Source organism: Solanum dulcamara, chromosome 10 (genome assembly GCF_947179165.1).
Source record: "Solanum dulcamara chromosome 10, daSolDulc1.2, whole genome shotgun sequence".
Classification (NCBI taxonomy): Eukaryota; Viridiplantae; Streptophyta; class Magnoliopsida; order Solanales; family Solanaceae; genus Solanum; species Solanum dulcamara.
The window spans coordinates 9971305-9983372 of NC_077246.1; the positions used below are offsets into that span (position 1 = coordinate 9971305).

At 34.7% G+C, this 12068-nt stretch overlaps 2 protein-coding genes across 2 annotated transcripts; one reads left to right on the forward strand and one right to left on the reverse strand.

Moving 5' to 3' along the window:
- Positions 1 to 317: 317 nt before the first annotated feature.
- Positions 318 to 6228, forward strand: LOC129871276 (chloroplastic lipocalin). Its single transcript, XM_055946179.1, has 5 exons — positions 318 to 449; positions 1892 to 2015; positions 2298 to 2537; positions 2683 to 2973; positions 5821 to 6228. Exons 1-5 carry the CDS (start codon positions 397 to 399, stop codon positions 6097 to 6099), a joined length of 987 nt encoding a protein of 328 aa, XP_055802154.1. The 5' UTR covers positions 318 to 396; the 3' UTR covers positions 6100 to 6228.
- Positions 6229 to 7436: 1208 nt separating this feature from the next.
- LOC129870952 (uncharacterized) lies at positions 7437 to 11047 on the reverse strand. The gene is made up of 2 exons (XM_055945819.1): positions 10886 to 11047; positions 7437 to 8356 (listed from the first exon to the last, which is right to left on the reverse strand). Exon 2 carries the CDS (start codon positions 8305 to 8307, stop codon positions 7810 to 7812), a length of 498 nt encoding a protein of 165 aa, XP_055801794.1. The 5' UTR covers positions 8308 to 8356; positions 10886 to 11047; the 3' UTR covers positions 7437 to 7809.
- Positions 11048 to 12068: the final 1021 nt, after the last annotated feature.

Genomic DNA, 12068 nt, shown 5'->3' on the forward strand with positions numbered 1-12068 from the left:
TATTCTCAACAAAACATGTGTAATTTTCATCCTCCTCGATCTCTCGTGTAAATATTTTTTCTCGGATAAAACACAAAAATAAAAAAAGACCTTTTAACAGTAATTGTGGTCTTTACGGAGTAGTACTTTTTCTGTTGATATGGTATGACTTGACACAAAATTTTAAAAAGAAATAAATCTTTTGAAAATAGATCATTTAAAATATTTTAAAATTATTTATAACTATAAATTATTTCATTAAATATAAAAAATTAATTTCTAATTTCAAATAGGTACTAACATTTTTTTTGTTACATACTAAAAAGGGAACTACAACACACACAATTGACATAAATTTACAAGAGAGTGGAGTATTATATATGAGCAGCACACAATTGTTTAATAATTGGGTTAACAATGAATTTGGTGGTCCAACAATCACCTCCAATTTTGCTTCCCTCAAAACCCAGGTACAATTTCTGCACAATCAATTCTCAACAATTCTATTCTCTATTGGCTCTAATTATTTTGGTTGTTCAATATTATGTATAGCTAATTCTGAAGAATTAGTACTGAAATCAGACCCAGTATAGTACTAACTCCCTTTAGAAGGAAAGAAAAAGCTGAAATTAAGCTCAACGAAATTCTTGAATGCCGGATTTTAATGAGTTTGTTTGAACTTTTTAAATTAGTTTATGACAACTAATAGCTTGTTTGACCAAACTTTCAAAATCTGCCTGTTTCGAGAAATGCTTTTCGAAAAAAGTTGCAGTTTGTGTTTGATTAATTAGTTTTGCTAATGTTTGAGCAGCAGTTTGTGTGGCTACTAGTCAAGCACTTATTTTGTGCCTAAAAAACTTGGTCAAATACCTAACTCTCTAAAGTAAGCACTTTTAGCTTTCCAAAAATTTGGCTTAACAGGCTATAAGCTTCAGTCTCAACCAAGTTGGAGTCGGTTATATAAATCCTCAACCTGATCACGTTTCTCCATTTAAACTTATACTAAAAAAGAACCTTTTATTTATTAGTTTCTTAAGTATAAGTTTTGTTGTTTCTTTTGACACCATTTTCAGGACATCCAGTGTGCATAAGAAATGAGTGAATCGCTCATCCGCTGATTTTAATACTTGGGAAAATACATATTCTTCTTTACCAACAACCTGAGTCTTCCTAAACCAGCCACTTTTTAGTTAATGGTTAGGAGCTTCATTTCATTTTCTTTTTATGATGGCAAGTTTTCTGAAATTTGGGTGGTAAATGGTAATACTATTTGTCCATTTAGTTCACGCCATGATCTAATTGGATAAAGAGTAGGGATGACACGAGAATGGGCATCACATTACATACTCAGGCATAATAATAGAAATAATCTATCATGTTGGTGGTGTGGCTATAGGGTCTTTTTTTTTTTTTGAAACTGAATGGCTATAGGGTCTTCTTAGAGTCAAAGGATTGAAAGTTGCTCGATAAGATGCGCATCATACAAGCACCCAAGGTTGTGGTCTATAAAGGGGGTTGAGAACCATGAGGTCTCAAGTTCTAATTCAGCGGAGACAAAAATACTAGTTGATTTCTTCCCTGGTGGACAGATCTATCCAGTACCAATGCTGGTGGGAGCATGGAGGAGTAGGTACCCGTGGAATTAGTCCTATTTCAGTACAGGAAAACTCCTCCTTTAATGGAATTACAGAATAGAAAGTACATCCGATAGGATATTTCCTTGGCTGATATCTTTTGGTGTGTTTGAGGTGTAGTTTGTGCAGCGATCAATAACCTAAACCTGGCCAAGTGGGGTAATGCATTCATCTTAGTTTTATTATATTTATATGGCTGATGTTTTCTCAAAGATTCTTTCCCTTCCAAAACATTCCCATTATATCATGTAATGAGGATTGTTCGTCGGTCCTTGTAGGGGGGTGCCTGTGAAAGTGGTGTCTGCCTGCTGCACTGAATGTCCTATATCTAGTAAGGTTGAGGTTAAACATGTCATTTCAGGTCTTGCAGCATCGATCCTATATCTCTCTCAAAGTAACCTGGTTAGTATCTTTACTATATTTTCTTACTCCTGATTCCGGAGACAAATACATAGCATCAAAAGAATCCTAAATAAAGTGGTACGGCACATATGTATTTGGTTGATTTGATAGAACGGTTGTGAAAGCTGAAGGTTGAAAATGATGTTTTGCCTTTTATATTGAGCAAAGATAAGTTTATGGCAAGCATGACTTTTAGGAATGCATTCTGTTACAAATTAACTTAAAGAGAAGATTCCAGATATATTTGTAAAACCTTGAAGCGTATTTTCATCCTCTTGGTAGGCTTTTGCAGCAGATCTTCCTCATTACAACAGTGTGTTCCAACTTGCAAATGCCGCAGACAGCATGCCAACACTTCCTTTGGAGAAGGGAAATGATGGTGTAGGTGGAAAGCTGATGATGATGCGAGGCATGACAGCAAAAGACTTTGATCCAATCAGGTATTCTGGAAGATGGTTCGAAGTAGCTTCACTTAAACGTGGATTTGCTGGACAAGGTCAAGAAGATTGCCACTGCACCCAGGTGAATGTTGGGGGTGTTAACACCTGAAAAATCACGCTTTTTATTTGATGTCTTTTGAAGATATTTTGGGTTCCTCGGTTCTTGGACGCTCATACATGAAGATGTCTTGTTTGGCATAATCTGTCTTTATTCCAAATTATTTCAGGGCATTTACACTGTTGATATGAAGGCACCTGCTCTCCAAGTAGACACATTTTGCGTTCACGGAGGACCCGATGGCTTCATCACAGGCATAAGGGGAAGGGTTCAATGCCTTACTGAGGAGGATAAGGAGAAAGATGAGACTGATCTAGAAAGGCAAGAAATGATCAGGGAGAAGTGTTACCTTAAGTTTCCTACACTACCATTCATCCCCAAGGAACCTTATGATGTGATTGCAACTGATTATGACAACTTCGCATTGGTTTCTGGAGCTAAAGATAAAAGCTTCGTTCAGGTAATCAATTCTTTCAGTTTTAATAGCTGCTGTGAATTGAAGAATATTTTATTTTGCTCCAATGTGTGAAAATTATCCTTAACATAAGCTTCTCCTAGTTTTGCATTTCTCATGCTCGACACAGAGCACCTTGCACCAAAAACGTGACCCTATTTCTTCTTTATTACAAATTATTTATTACATACCTGGGTCAGTAGAGCTTGAGGCTTATGCTATTTGGTAAATGTCAAACATAAACCTATTTAAAGGTTCCAATTTTCTTTTTGATCATTTTAGATGAAAAACAACAATAGTTGTTATCTTTTTGACTTATAAGTGATGAAGTTTTGTTAATTAGCACAAGTAGGGTACTGACATGTACAGCTTTTCAATTACAAAATATACAAAATGTGGCATAACAATAATAGTTATATGTGGGTGGTTTCTTACATATCAAATATTTGTTGCTGATTATGCTTTTAAATCAATGAAATATCCCAACTAAGCCATGCCATAATAGGGAGCTGTTGAGGAAGTCCCACATTGGTTAATTATGAGATAGATGTCTTTATATGGCTTGGGTAAAGAGCTAGCATTTGTAGTTGAGTTAGGCCCAAGATCCATTTCTGTACACGGTATCCGAGTAAGAGTCATACCAATTGTTGTTGTTGTATGTTGGGACCCCATATTAAAATTGCCCACTTAAAGATGTCCATCCCTGAGCATGAGGGGGGTGGAGGTGTTGAAGAAATCCCACATCGGTCAATTATGGGATGGGTTTGAGTTCGGTCAAGATCCATTTCTTTAACGGAGCAAATAAGAAAAAGAACTTGTTCTTTTGTATGAAGACATGGGTCCAGTGACTCCCCTCGGACCTTCTGATATCGAGTCCATTTTCTAGGTATTCAGAGTTAGTATGTGAGGATATTCTAGATAGCATTAGCTAGGCTACAACTTACATAGAAGGAATACATTGCGCAGGTATCACACTGGATGGTTGTGATACTGAGATACATTTTATAATATATTTGTTGATGTTAGTGCTTGCAGGAGCGGATCTAGTGAACTATATATGGGTTTTGTCCCAAACCCAGTAGTTTTGGTCCTACCCTGTATATATGTTAAGATTTGCACTAAATAAGTACAGATGATAGATTTCAGTCCAGTAAATTAAATGCCTGTGGTATGATCCCAAACTCGAGATGGAAGAGGCATTTGTAATTATAAGAATACTGGAAGAGGCATTTGTAATTATAAAAGAAGATGCGAAGATACTAACTCTTTGCACGATATAACACAAACTAACTCTATATCTAATTCAATTGAACATTACACCAGAAGAAATAGGATCAATTTCAAGGCTTCCTTCATGAGACCTGATGTTGGAAGGCTTGAAGCTTTGAAGGACTTCAAGCTTTGAAGTGTAAGCTGTCCACATAACTCATTATGACATTTTGGGTGCATTCAGTATGAAGGAAAATATTGTTTTGAAAAATGTTTTCTAGAAAAATAAGTGGGTTTCTTATTTTTCTTGTGTTCAGTATATAATTAGAAAATATTATCCTAATAGCATTTGTATATACTTTAGACAAATACTATAGGAGGTGGGGGTTGGGGTGTGGTTGTGGGTACAGGTGGGGGTGTGGTGGGGATGGAGGCTACGGAGATGGGGGTGAAAATGAGGTGTGTTTGAGGATGAAAAGGAGACGATCAATGTGAAGTGTCACTTGTGGAACTTGTTTTCCCTACTTCTACTAGGAAAGTCATTTTCTTCATATTTAAGGAACTTGTTTTCCTGGAAAAAAGTTTTCAAAAATTTTGACCCACCGAACATCGGAAGATTGGAAAACATTTTCTAGATTTTTTTTTCCTCCATACCAGACACACCCTCTATTTTAATTCAGTGTATAATCAAGTTCTTCCATGTTCATCTAATGAACGTTGAACTGATGAAATGTACTTCATTCGAATAGTATATACTCTTCGATCGAACCTACAATAATCAATCTCCTGTTCATGTGGGATAGAAGGGGTTGACCAGAATACCATTCATCAATCAGAGAAACAAAAGATATTAAAAATCATAAACACAATCGCCACAAAAGAACTAAATCAATCCATTAGAGTATACTAAAATTAGCATTGATTTCAACACATTCTAGTCAAATAAATCTACTACTCCCTCTGTCTCAATTTATGTGACATCCTTTTTCTTTTTAGTCAGTCCCAAAAAGAAAGTCACCTTTCCATAAATAGAAACAAGTTAACTAAAAAAATTATCTTTTACCCTTAATGAAATAATTTATCGTCATACAGATATGTCAAGTTTGTTTTTGATCACAAGTTTTAAAAATCCTTATTTTTTCTTCAACTTTGTGCCGAGTCAAGCGATGCTACATAAATTGGGATGGAGGGAGTATATATATTATAAGAAACATCGAGAAGGTATAAAACAGTTCAACATGACAACAAAGAGAAACGATTATAGAAACTTGATTGGAGCTCTTTAACCGTGTAAGGTGCAGAGATCGCGTTAAGGCGCAAGTTTTTCCCTTGGAATTCTAGTCTCTCATTTGACCATTCTTTTCCGATCGATGTCAACCGTCGAACCATATTTTTTCCTGATGAAATATTTCTTCATTATTGCATCGATCAAGAGTAAATAGGTGAGAATTTGCAGTTTACAACCATGGTACATTTCATTTATTGATTCATAGGTTGCTGTTATGAAATTGCTTTCCTATATTATTCACATATTACTGAATCCTGAATTTTCAGTTTACAACTCTCAAAATTGCTTGAATTTTACGTAGGACATAATTTATCCGACTGACCAACTGATTTTGCCTTTTTTCTCTCCTCAATCAGATATACTCGAGGACGCCTAATCCAGGACCACAATTTATCGAGAAGTACAAAAACTATTTAGCAAGTTTCGGATATGATCTGAGCAAAATCAAAGACACTCCACAAGACTGTGAGGTTAAGTCTACTAGTCAGCTATCAGCAATGATGTCCATGCCCGCAATGCAACAAGCTCTAAACAACCAATTTCCTGATTTAGAGTTGAGGCGCGCTGTTCAATTCAACCCATTCACAAGCGTTTTCGAAACTCTCAAGAAGCTTGTTGAGCTTTATTTCAAGTAATGAAGCCATTTGAGTTTTATGATACATACATATATATATATATTGCTTGTGTAGTGCATAGTTCTTGTGACTATTGGGTGTAACACTTGATAATAATGCACATTGAAATAAAAATTCAATTACGAATGACATACTCTCCAGGATTATATAACTGAGTGTATTGAGAAGTACTTTCTGAGGCGCAGAATCCCAAAATGATTGGAATCATTGCAAAAGAAAGATAATAGCAGTTGGGACTATGATTTTGTAACGAAGTGTAAACAGTGTCCTAGTTTAAGTAACAATTGGATATTTTTTTAAAAAAATTGAATTTAGTTCGAGTTCAAAGATTTCAATCGAAACTATTCATTTCTGCTCTAATTTTATACACGTTTAAAATATACACATATATAATATGATCACTTTTATTGTGAATCATTGAAAGAAAAAGAAATACAGATTATTGGGTGCAGATGAAAATAAATATTTTAATTATCATCAAATCAGAGTGGCGTGGTGGGCCCATAACCCACAGGTTGCAGGATCGGAACCTGGCTCTGATAAATCTGATTTTTAAAACAGAGCAAGCTTCCAAGTCCACCCCTTTTTTTTAAAAATAAAAATAAAAAATCTCTATTTGCCATTATTTAACACCATTTAATTAATATTTAAAAGTATTTTTGGACGTAGCAAAAACGCACGGGATGATTTGTGGGGGCAAGAGTATCGTGAAGCGTAAGCCCTATTAGTCTAGACGTACGCATAGGCAGAGGACGACTTTTAGTTTTGGAGCGTAAACCTAGAAAAAAAAATTCTAATTTAAATTAATTTCAAAAAACACTAAATTCAATTTGTTATTAAATTTTAAGAAGTTAAAAAACTTTCAATCTAGATATTTTTTATTCTTAGCTATAATTTTATTTTTTATTTTTGTCTTTCACTGAGTAAAATAGAAAAATGATCAATATACAAACTACAAAGTCATCATTTACTCTGGTTTGATTCTTTTGATGGTAGGTTCCTACTTTGTTTTTTTCAAGTTAATTTATAAATTTCTACTCAATTTATTTTTAAAAGTTCGATTAGTTCTTTTTAGATGAATGGTTATGATTATTTTAGTCAATTATGGGTTTTGATTAACGTTTAAGATGGAGCAATTTTATGTACATTTACATTTATTTTATATTTTCTTGAAATAATTTTATATTTTTTATTATAAATTTATAAAATATTTAAAATTAAAAATCCACATAACTTGTGCCCTGTGCCTCAAAACTTATACCTCGCCTGTATTAAGTAAAACGTCTAATCTAAGCTTCCTCAATTCAAATGATGTAAGTCACTATTGTTCTGTTAGTGTGCATCAAATAGATGATTTTATTTAATTTAACCATTAACATTACAAGTCAAATTAAGTGGCCCTTTTGGGTCGAGACTCTGAAAAGAGAAGCCAAGTAAATGCACTTGGAATTAGGCCTAACCAAAATAACCAATTCTCAAAATCAAGACAAGGATCACAGCTCAGGACAACCTCTCTTCAACCTCAATGCATCATCTTATTTGTGATGACAGGTCTAACGAGCCTCGCCAACTTGAAGATATGGCTTCTGTTAGCTGTTACCAGACCGTGGATCATCGGCCACGACCCCAAAAAGAGAAGAGGGAGCAATAAGTTGATATTATGTAATGAACCAACTGTAATTTAAAGGTTGATGTTCAAGGATTAGGCACTTAGACAGGACTCTCAGATAGCTTTGAGAAACCAAGCTTCTTCAGGCGATTCTTTATAGGGCCTGCCCAAGTTCTGTCAACATTCCCACAATTTATGTCCACAATTTTCACCATGTGATGTCCCTTTCTATCAGGTTTCTGCCTAACAGGCGTTCTATCTACGGAAATATTTTCTGATTCTAGTATTGGAATTTGTTGAGTTTTTCGACTGTAGTGTTTTGTTTTCCTGACAATTTCACTACATTTCATATTGCTCACAGACATCCCACTGCTGCTTGCTTCGGCACCTGATGTTTTTGGATTCACTCTTTTGGGACTGGAAGCACTGCCAGCAATGAAAGAACAAACAGTAGGAGACCTACTTCTACATGAAACCGATGTCTGAGGAGAAACTTTCTTAGAATCTAATTCTCTCGACATCAAAGCACCGATTGTACCAGTTGTTCCTACTTTAATAGAGCCTCCACCACCCTTGATGGCTTCCAGTGTCTGAACCATCCTTCTTTCCTGATTTTCTGGGAACGTCGAGCAGATATCGCATTCAACCCTGTGAGACAGAAGCAACTATTAAACAGGCCCAAGTTTACCAAAAAGTAATTGTCGGCATGATTTCCATTTTCCTTAAATTCATGTTTGACCTGTCTAGACATCAAACACTATCAAAAACAACAGGTCACAGAGCTAAGGAGAATGTGGCGTGTATTTCCTCCAAACAAATGATAATAACTTCAATTCATTAGATCAAACACAGAGAAGCATCATTTATCTACAATGAGAAAGCTCAACTAAAACTGTTAGAATGTGCTTCCACCAGAACAGTCGGGACCTGTCCCACAGGATTTCCGCAGATATAGATTACAAGCTCTTGTAATCTAGGAATTGCACTCACAATCCCTCCTCTCTCGTAGTAACAACTCTGTTACAAATCTGAAGCAATAAATCTACTGCTTCCTAAATCACTAGACTCCTAGCTGATTTAAGCTTTAAGTGGTCTCCATAACTAGCTCTAGTTACTTCGACAAAATGAACAATGGAAAACAAAAACAATTAACTGGTCTATCTTCCTTTATAGATTAGGAGTGGACCTTACAAGATTAAGACCAAGAAATTACAACTCTGAAACAAGAACAAAACGACTGATAATTCTATCAGGTCCTTGATCTTCTTCAAGAGAAAATTTCAGATTTCTTGAGAGCATGAGCTTCAATGGATTTTTCTTTTTTTTTAATTCCAAAAAGCCAAAGTGAGAAATGTTGTAAAGAATGTATATATCAGTGATATACATTGCGTTGGACGCTTTGTATTGGTTAGACAACTGACCCTCTGCACAGGGACTTGGCCCGTACACACAGACTTACAGACTTGGCAGGATCTATTTTGTACTATTTGTCTGCTGTCGTTATCAGCAAAGTGTCCTCAAAGGGACCAGGTCCTTTACCTGTTCCTTGAGTTTGTGAAATCATCAAAACCAACTAATACTGAGCATTATCAATTTCCCCCTTTTTGATGATGGCAAACTCCTTTACAACATTCTCACTTTATCACCTAAGACCAGAGCCAGAAGCAAATCTCCCCCAGAGCCAGAAAAGAGAGGGCGCTCTTCCAATATTGAGCTCCTAGCTGCTCTACCTCTCTATTTTCAAAAGCCCTACTCACTTATAGCCCTATAACCAAGCAGGCAGGCGAGACATCAAAGCAGCTGTAGAATGGAGATTGCAATTCCATTTTTTTATATGAAAGGGGTGGCATGTGAAACCAACAATATATTCCCCCTTTCACCAATATCCAGGTAAAAGAAACAACCTTTCACCAAATTTCCCCTTTCACCTAACTCTCCTATCATCAGCTTACTTGAACATATAGTCATTGGCAGATAGATAGAAGACACTACTCATTTGCCTAAAAGTTCCACTAAAATATCAGTGAAGCTTCTTGAAACTCAAAGATCATAACTCATAGACAACCAAAATAGATTCTTTGCAAGGTTAATACACAGCTGGAAGAAACTTGTATTTCGTTATCCACATCCTGGTTGATCTCCAAAACTAAATGTGGCATTGACATTACTAATACATATAGCCCACATATGGGTGTGCGGGTAGAAAATGGAAGACAAGTACCGCTTTACACCCATTGTTACAAAAGGAAGGTTGAGAAGTATAACACCAAATATAAACCTAACCCTTAAAGGTACGTCCCTTGGCCTAACCCAACCCTCACTCTACCACAACAACAACAACGCCTCAGTCCAAACAAGTTGAGGTCGGCTACACAAATAAAGTTTACCAGCTATGCCATGGTAATTAAGTAAGATTCGGATGGAGAAATTGCAAGAGATGCTGAAAACATGAAACTCAAAGTACAAATTTGAATGAACCTGCCATGTTCTCCATATGTACATTTCAATATTGTCACTACTATACAGCACGAAAACCATACCCGTTCTCCTCCTAAAAGGTCACCCGTATTAGCAAACAAAGAAGAAAAAGAACTTACAGAAGAGAAAAAAAAATCACATTTTGCATCTACATTCCATCAAACCAACAAGTGGATACAATCAAGCTAAAATGAAAACAAGATTCAAACTTTCTTGCACCCAAGGGTGTGGGCCTAATTTGTCAATGAAGCTATCGAGAACCATGATGTCTCTGGTTCAAATTCCAATAGATACACAAACACTAGGTAATTTCTTCTCATCTATACTACCCTTGGTGAATACAGTTTACCTGGTACCTGTTGTTGGTGGGGTGGTGGGTATCCTACGAAATTAGTCGAGGTATGGTTATTTTAAAAAAGATTCAAACTTTCTTAACTATCTTTGGTACATACTACACCTAGATACAATCCAATCAATGGAAAATGACAAATTAGCACTAATATGGAAGTTTAATTATCAACTAGAGAAAATGTTAAAGCAGTTAATAAATCATGAAAAGTATTGCTCATATCATACAAAGCCTAAAAATCCCAATTAGTAAAAAACCTAAAATTGTAGTAGAAAAAAATATAAAATTTCAGAAAACAAATGAATGCATAGATCTAAACTGAATGATGAAAGTGGAAATTCAAAGTTTACCCAGAAAACTGAATTTGGAAGATATGTTGATAATAGTGTAATGATAACTCTTCTGTTGTGGCAATGTTTGTATGTATGTTTCAAGTCAAACAAAGAAGCTCTACATGGGTGAGGCACCTCACATGTTAAACAAAGAAGCCCTTAATTTCTTGCTTACGCGCTTTTTTTGATTCAAAATTTGAAAATTGATATAATTAATGTGAGTAGGTTTATTTTAATCGTTCAAATATAATTAAACATTTTTAATCCCTTAGGCCTTAACTTTACTAAAGGCCCAAAACAATGGCTGAAATAATTTGTGGTTCGGTCCTTTGCTTTACAACAAAATTAGCTCAATTTTTAAAAGGACAACTTACTTAAATATGTCATATTAAGAAAATGTTTACCATTTATAGCAGTAACATTTTCTTTTCCACTAAACATTATAATATATTTATAGATAATATATTTATCACACACTTTAATATACTCATAACAAATCTCTAAATATATTGCTGATGAACCAAAATCGTTTTTGATAGTTATTTTGAAGAAATCGTGTGTTGAGAGTGTTAAGATATACTATTAATCATGTAATTATGTTATAGTATTTTTATTTAATTCCTTGTAAAGATTATCTATGTTATTATAATAAAGTCTTGATTTAAATATTTAAATAGATCATTGTGTACATATGTGAGTCCATTACTTATATAGCAGATGATTTTGTGTGTGAAGTATTTTAATTCATACACGGAAGATTAAAATTATCGATTCTTATAAGTTATAAATTTATGTTCACGATCAAAGATAAAGCAGGACAAACATCTTGTTGATCGTAGCACAAGAATAAATTTAATTTGAACTTAATTATGGAAATGGATAAATTCCAACTTCTTGTGCTAGTACATTTTGTATGTATTGAACGAGCCAAATTAGAGATATTTATTTATGTTCTGAATATTTATTAAATAAATTCTCTAGTCCATTACATGTACTTATACTCTTAATCTTGATATAATTATTATTATCTATGTGATTTGATTTATTATTTTGATCTATTAAAAGATGAGACTTTTTCAATGAGTCAATAAAATCCTAGTAGATTGGATAATGACAGATTACATTAGTGAAATAATAATTAATTGATAGAACCGCGTCTCGATTCCAAGTTGAAGACACCCCTCTATGGTTACTTATAAGT